This window comes from Poecilia reticulata, linkage group LG21 (genome assembly GCF_000633615.1).
Source record: "Poecilia reticulata strain Guanapo linkage group LG21, Guppy_female_1.0+MT, whole genome shotgun sequence".
NCBI lineage: Eukaryota > Metazoa > Chordata > Actinopteri > Cyprinodontiformes > Poeciliidae > Poecilia > Poecilia reticulata.
This window is the reverse complement of record NC_024351.1, coordinates 10,839,386-10,847,569: the sequence shown is the minus strand read 5'-3', so window position 1 is coordinate 10,847,569 and position 8,184 is coordinate 10,839,386. Positions and strand designations below refer to the sequence as shown.

Genomic DNA, 8,184 nt, shown 5'->3' with positions numbered 1-8,184 from the left:
TATATGTATAAGAGATATTTCTAAGAAAAGTGTCAATCAGATTAGATTTGATGAGTCTCCTTGACAACAGCAAGCCCATCAAACCAAAACCACAGCTCACACCATAAAACATAAAAATAGCTCTTATGAAATTACAGCTACTGCTTGCATAAGAAGTACAAACTATTGCCCACATGCTACTTTAAGATAATAAATACAGCATTGAATGAAGTCAAAATGAGGGTAAGAGTGTTGAATGCTTAATAATTGTAGCTGCTTGTTCTCGTACTTTCTCCTCTCGGTAGCGTCTCTCCTGCTCCTCCAGACGCTGCACCTCTGCCAGCTCGTTGTTTCGGAGCTCTTGGAAGACCCTCTGCTGGGTCCGCAGGCAGGCCAGCTCCTCCTCCTCCATCACTTCCAGCAGGGACTGTTCAATCGTCTTTCCAACCAGAACCTCCAACACAGGCTGCACCTCCAGGTCAAAGTCAAAGAGCTGCAGAGGATACATATATGTAGATGATGCATCGTTTGCTTCACCCTGCAGTCACTGTCTGTCTGTCAATATGTAGACGTTAACTTTAGTGGATTTCCGCTGAAAATACTCACATCCCCCTCCTCTATCTGCGTTTCAACATCTACCCCAGATTTGGCAGGAACAAAGAGCGGCGTTGATGGTTTGTCCAGGAACTCATCGGTCTGACAATCAATCTCACTAACTTGAATGATATTGCTCAGCTCCTCGAGGAAAGAGTCTGGAAATAACAGAGACAGTAGTTTGTTTGCAGGGTTCAATTGCACATGGGAAAACAATTTTAGACAAAGTGTTTCACCTGTTTGTACAACAACATGTTGTCTGCCCTGTATAGCTTCAGGAGTCTTGGTTTTTAACTGTTCCTTGGCCTGTTTTCGAGCAATAGCTCTCCTTCTGTACGCCTGCTGTCTTTGCTGCAAACCAGGGTCTGATTGATTATTCTGCTGAAATTGGGGGATACAAGATCACTCAAAATTCAAGAATACTTTATTTATCCCAAAAGGAGATTAAGTTAAAAATGATAATGATGACAAAAATGTAGAAAAAGAGGGTAACACAGATGTTTCATCCATACTTTTGAATTGAACTGCTGGTCGTGGAGATTTCCTCTGACGACACGACGATCATACATAATGTTTCCATACTGCAGCTGGTTCCTATTTCGGCAACAAAAGAGGTGCGATAAAATCTTCAGCAGTTTTAACGTTGTCATCCTGGTCGTTCAGAGAGAAAAACTGATCCATGTAATGTTATATTTAAATACAGAAGGAGTGTTTGGAATGCTTTTTCAGACATTTTGTTTGTTGACCTTGAGAAATATTACTAAAGTGCAGTGAATACCAATTAAATTTTTTTTCTTACCTTTGCTCTTTGGCGCATTTAGATGTTGTTTTTCTTTGGTGAGTTAACAAAAGCTGAGATTATTATTTTTTTATTATTTTAAGTCACAGCCAGGTGTGATTACGAGTTGACCTATATAATCAAGAAGTCTCATTAAACAGGGACTGGGTTTTATGCCCTGTAGCATAAAACCCAGACAAATAATGTCTGGTCATCAGTTTACCTGGCTTATGTAGCAGGAGCATGATTTAAAGTACACAGCATGTCTACTTCTGAATAGCTCGCAAAACAAAAGAAAGGCTTTACATTAAAGAATTTTCATTTAGAAATGGGAATTTTATCATCAGACAGTGAAATTACAGTTAAAATATACAAGTTAAAGAGGTAATCTCCTATTTTAATGTCAAGTAATTAAAAAGAAAAATAAACCCAAATTTGACTGATATTTGTACTGATTTGTCTGACAACTTTAAAATCAGTGGGTTTCATACTTTTTAGTTGTTGTCCTTCAGTGAAAGTGAAGGACTTTTTTTATTTTAAAATCATTTACTTAAAACATAAAAACATTAAACAATGGCAGACATAGACTTGATAACATATTAACTTTATTTTTCTTAATCTATTTTGACTCATCTTTAAATTACAGAAACATGCATGCAGTAGTCAGATTTTTTTTCAAGTATTTTAAATCCTAAAAATAATTTCAAGACCCTGTATTTTATGCTATAGCCCACAGTGAGGACCCGACCCCACGCTTGGGGACCACTATGCAAAATTACACTGCTAATCTGGACCTGTAAGCTCATACAACTATAATGTAACAACAGTAACAAACAAAAAACTTGCAGCTTTATCATTTTAGCTAAACAGTTTAAAAAGAAACGTACGGGTCGGGCAGATCTCTGTATCTGCGGATCTCCACAGGTTTGGGGTGACTTGAGTAGGTGAACATCCCGTTTGGTTCTCTGGGGCAGTAAAGCTGGAAAGCAATGGATCGGAGACCGCTCCAAACTTTATTTACCGAGATTCGGTTCAAATTGGCGGTGACACTTGATGAGTAAAGTGGTCTGTTTGGAAGCTAACAAGTGCGCAACGGTTGTAGCAACCGTATCCAGGAAGAAAACAAAGCGGACGTTACGTCACTTCCATTCAAGACCAACATTTTTTACGAGTTGTACGAGTTGACTAATTATAAATCTTAACTCGCCCACCGTATTTTTTTTTTTTTCTTTTTTGCGTACCTTTTTGCTGATAACTAGGAACACTATTTATGTGCTGATGAAGTTAATTCAATTGCCTCATGTTTTAAAAACGCCCAACTAAAAATAAAACATCAAACTGTTAAGGAAGTAATAGTTTTTAAATTACAGAAATGGGATTAGAAAATAAAATAAATATAGATCTTTTCTCTTTGTACCCAATTGTCAAAAGTTCAGAAAAGACAAATCTGATAAAGCGTCCACAAAAAAAGTATAACTAAAATAATTGTGCCTAATAGGAATATAAAACACAGAAACAAATTATTTATGAACACTTAAGGCTGGCCGTTTTGTCATAAGTGTTAATTTGATGCAAAGTCAAATTAACATCTTTCTCTGCGTTACATTTTTCTTTGTATCATCAGTACTTGGAATTTCATAGCAGGTTATGTTGCTATTCGCAGACTATTTTTGCCTTGTTGCAAACAATAAATTATCTCAACTTCTTGTGGTTCAGGTCAACACCCAGACGTCCCTGACGCTCGTTTCTTGTTTTTTAAGAATACATTTAAACTTGGACAAGAACAAGAAGCTCAGAACAGCTGCTAAAATAAAAAGTCTCCTCATTAAAAAGTGCCTGATAGCTCTCTTCCCCCTGACTCAAAGCTAATAAAGACACAGGTAGTTCAAAAAAAAAAAAAAAAAAAAAAGTTCTGAGTATAACCTTTTGAAGCAAACACCACATCCTGCGTAAAAAGCCAAAAGGTGAAAAGTCATCCTCCTAGTGTTGCACACCTACATTTTCCCTAAACTATAAACATAAAAAAGTGTTACTTCAAAAGCTCTAATTCAGTCTGGACACTCTGACTCACATTATCTTAATGGTTACATCGTGATAAAACCGAATATATACGTAGAGAGGCCTTTGGGAACAGGCAGTACGTGCAACATCGACTGACTGCATGTGTGGTGCACAGGCAAAGCGTGACTGCACACTTGAAAACAGATTTGTTTTGCTCCCTGCCAACAACAAGCTGCGGGCAGCATGAGGTGTTTAGTAAAAACCTGAAACACAGCTGAACGCGGCGCCGAACCACAGGCAGCATTCTCAGCCGTACGTAAAGAAAAGTCTGAAAGTGTCAGAGTAAAGTAGGACAGCAACCAACCCTAAACTGTTTGCAGGAGGAGAAGAGGTCAGGGCTTTGTGAGAGTGACGTCAGAGCTGGACCTATCAATTGTTTAATCTACGTCTTGATTTTTCTCTACAGAACTGTCAAATATAATTTTTCTAATACTGCTATTATATAACGTAGCCCCCACAACAGCGTTTATTCACAATGTAGAGCTAAATATAGCTGCAGCAACATATGCTTCTTTGTATAACGAGCATCCACTCATTCAAGGGATTGGTATGCTTTGAGGAGCTGGGCTTTGCATCCCTTAGTGCACAGTGCATTGTTCATGCCTCAGTGGTCCCAAATCATTACGCTTTATTAAAATGAGCAAACGGCCAGGCTTTGCCACTGTATTAGCCTGTTCTCATTAACCAGAGCTGCAACATTATGTAACCGGCAGGGCAAGCTTCCACACGTTCACCCTTTGTTTTTGGGGAGGCTTTGAGTCTGAAGTTCTCCTCACACAACCTAAACGTTTAAACTCTCCGATCACAGACAGGAAGTTTCCAGGCTGACGTCAGTAAGAGAGTTATCCCTGTGGCTTCAACATTTTAGAACAATGGGTCTTATCTTGGACAGTGAAGAAGTGAAGTGTTACGCATGGGTGCAAAACAGAGAATCTGTGCGGGGGGGAATGGTTGTTGAAACTGTGCAAAAGGTGCATCAACAGTTTTTGTAGAAGCAGGAAAACAAAGAGGCTCCTGCAGTGCTTTTAAAATACATTTGTGATGACTGGCAATGAGTCTTTTACATCAGTGTGGAGGAATTTAAGATCTATAGACTAGATCACTCCAAAAACTTTATTCTTTTTTTTTTTTTTCTTTAGCCATTTGGAGATAGACTTGCATCCACATCCACCACTATGTGTAACACCATGATGTTTCATAAACAGTATTTATGAAATACTGTTACATTTATGCCAGGTTTAACTGTAAGCTATGTTTCATTATGTGTAATTTTAATAATGAAATCAGAACAAGTGTAACGGAAAGCAGACGAGAAACAGGACGGGGTGGAGTAGCAGGGTGGAGTAGCAGGGTGGAGTTACTGGCCATGTTACTGAAGGAATCTGTGAAAGAACAAATTAAAATGTTGAGCCTAAATACTGAGGGATGAGGGGAGGATGACAGCAGATGCAGGTGAGAGAAATCAGGTGATTGAACACCCAAAGTGAAAAATGTTTTGAAATTTCACAAGTTCAGACGTGTGCGCTTCTCACAGTTCAGAAATGAAGATATCAGCAGTCAGGCATTAAGTCCTTAAAAACTAATTAAAAACTACTGTGATTTCCATTACGTTTCTTTACAAGCTTTGAACACTGTGATGCGGTTAATGCTAAGTTTTTACCGATGGGTTTGAACGAAATCTGTCACAGAAGAACACAACGTTAGTGGTTTTACTGCACAGGAGGAAGATGAAGAAAGCAATCAATGACTTTTCCTGGTAGGCAACTGCATTTATTTATGTTTATTACTATTTTGGAGCAGCTATGCTCTAGGGAATGTTTGGAAAAAATCTTTCATGCACGTATATTTCATTTAAAGTTATATCAGTGTAAATATCTCATGGTGCAACTTAAACAACTGTGGCTCATCGACAAATGGGGCTGTCATGTTTTTTTTTTCTTTTCAAACTTAGTGCACTCAATTGTCTGGGAATTATGGTAACTTTGCTTTTCTTGCTCGAATCTTCTACTTGTGGGATTTTATTTTTCTCCATGTGAAATTTACAGATCCTTACACTTTCTTCGACTCGTCATCTTAGCTGACGTCACCAAGAAGGAGCAAGAATACAACCTCTTTGCAAACGAGTCACTTTGCAAATATTTTTTTATAAAACAAGCAGAAATGATCATTCAATCCAAGCAAGGGAGGTGCTGCATGGAGAAGGAGAAAATATAATTACTTCCAAGGGTAAAAATTGTAGATGATGTGCTGCTTTTTTTATGATATGGTCTATTTGCTTCACAACACTTCTATTGCAACACAGCATAAGAAATCTGCTGAAGTCCTTGTGCCCCACACTTCACGTGAGCGTTGTCGTTTCAATATTTACTGCAGGACATGTTCACGCCGCTGATTGTTGAGCAGCTCATCACCCTGAGCACTCATGACACAATGTGTACTTCTCCTGCCTTCATTATCGACAAGCGGTCACAGTCAGCTGAGCCGTGACAAAGCTCGCTGTCAAGAGCTGCTGGACACGGTCATTATGGCTGCCACATCAAAGGTAGCCTGTTAATAAACACGTGCTCACTGACTCACATTGAGAGGAGCAAAGGATAAAATATTAAAACGCAGAACAAAAATACGGGTCGATGTTCGATTGTCAGGTCGATTCAGCTGTTTTTCATGAGCAAAAGACGAAAAGAAATAATCAAAAATGTCCAAGAATATGATAAAACACAGCAGCTTAAATACACACATAGGCACATCTATTGAATTGCTTTTAAATCAGCCAATCACCTGGCTTAATAAATAATCACCCCAATGTGTGTTTAGGCATTTGGGGTCTTTCTTTGTGAAGCTCGCATGTTCTCACCGTGCATGTGTGGGTTCTGTTTGGGTACTCTGACTTCCTCCCACAGCCCAAAAACACGACGGTTGGGTAAAGTGAACACTCAAACTTGCCCTTCAGTATGAGTGCACTAGAAAAAAAAAGACTGCATTTCCAACTTTTTTTAAAAAATTGTTAATTGGTCACACAAGGAAACAAATTAACTTTATCCAAGTTAATTTATTAAGTTTATTTAGTCGTCAATGTAAACAAACATAAAGTAAATTTGTGTTCATTGTAATGAGCTGGGCTTTGCATCCCTTATATTTTTTTTATTTGGAGCTCCATTCTCTTTTTTCACTGTTTTGCATGGTTCATTGACCTGGGTTGTCCTGTTGGACTGGCGACCTGTTCAACCCGCCTCTCGCCCCACTGAGCCTCAGTGGGAACAGAAAAGGGAAGGATGGGTGTAATAAGAAATGTCGATATCTGACAGCCTTTCAGACAAGCAGTTAGTGATCATAACCTCAAACCAAGATCCCAAAGATGTTAGGACACCATAAGAGCTTAGATGGATCAGATCTAAAGTCATGTAAGGCATTATGAAAAGCCTTGGTGGATATAACTACTGCTGTGCAAAGGGTCTCCGAGATGGTTTTTACTGCAATGTCATGCTAAGTTGCCAGGATAACTATTATTAGCAATACAAGCTAAGAATATATTTCTCTCCATGCTAATATTTAAAAGTTCAGATAGTTATTTATAAACAGCACAGCCATATTTAATCTGTAGAGATATTTACTCACACATGAAGTTCTTGGAAAAATACTGGCTTCCTCAACTTGCAAGCCAGAAATCCCAGCTTCTGAGGACAAACTGAATCTGTCACATTCACAAAATAAAAGTCTCCACCCAAAAACAAAAAGCAGTCCTTTAATATTTGAATCACAGCACACATACACTGCGGCGTTGTTTCGAAAATCTTCTGCAGTGTCACAAGATTTATTTCTCTTGCATTGACAACGGTCTGACCGCTCCAGCACACTCCAAAGATTCTCAGTGGAGTTCAGGTCTGGACTCTGTGGTGACCGATCCACGTGTGAACATGATGTCTCATGCTCCCTGAACAACTCGTTTAGAATTTGAGTCTGATTAATTCTGGCATCATCATCTTGGGATGTGCCTGTGTCATCAGGGTCATTGTATGTTGATAGTGAGCTGACCTCATTCTGGAACACATACTGCACCGAGACCTGACCAACTGGAGCAACCCAAGATCAGCCCTCACTAGGCATGATGGGTAATAATCACTTCCCTCATCACTCTGGAACCCTGGGTAAATCTGCACTCATCAGACTGCATGACCTTCTTCCATTGCTCCAGAGTCCAATCTTTATGCTTAAATTTTCTAATTTTTCCCCCAGTTATTCAAGTGATCACAAAGCACCATCATTCAGGATTTTCTTCCAGCCATATTTCCTCCTTGAAGACGACATGTCCCCCACAAGTAGTAGTTTCTGAAGTAGTTTCTTCAATCTCAACAGATGCTTTCTCATGCGAAATCTTTCATGAGTTTGTTTTGTCTGTCTGAATCTCTAGCATCATGTGACCCATTATTGTTGGTGTTTAGAGTTTGGAAACAATCCATTGTCTAACCACAAGTTATTTGTGGCAAAGATCTTGCGCAAGATTCACCGCAGATGCACAAACATGTTGACTTAAGTTTTTTTCATGTTTGCTTTTTAATAACTTAGGTGTGCATGTTTAAATTGAGACGTATGATTCATATTATGAACCTAACCTGAGGATTGTTTTAAACTTGTAATGACTTCTGTTGTCAATGCTGCAACTCATGATGCTTTTTCCAGTAGCATTTATCATTTCTTAAAACAAGATCTCTAGTTTCTGTTTACTTTTTTTTTTTTCCTCAAATTCAAACATGTTAAGGGAAGGTCTAAGATGA

General features: G+C 38.7%; 1 protein-coding gene across 2 annotated transcripts in view; it reads right to left on the bottom strand.

The window, feature by feature from the left end:
• Positions 1–2,464, bottom strand: part of rsph3 (radial spoke head 3) — a 3,881-nt gene extending 1,417 nt beyond the window's left edge. The window contains exons 1-5 of one of the 2 annotated variants that reach the window (XM_008397521.2): positions 2,239–2,464; positions 1,086–1,167; positions 810–951; positions 586–731; positions 269–472 (exon numbers count right to left, since the gene is read on the bottom strand). In XM_008397521.2, the coding sequence (XP_008395743.1) occupies positions 269–472; positions 586–731; positions 810–951; positions 1,086–1,167; positions 2,239–2,303 (639 nt within the window). In that variant the 5' untranslated portion in view covers positions 2,304–2,464. Of the gene's footprint in view, positions 1–268; positions 473–585; positions 732–809; positions 955–1,085; positions 1,168–2,238 lie in introns of both variants that reach the window. The other variant, XM_008397520.2, reaches the window with a different exon arrangement.
• Between the last annotated feature and the right edge of the window lie 5,720 nt (positions 2,465–8,184).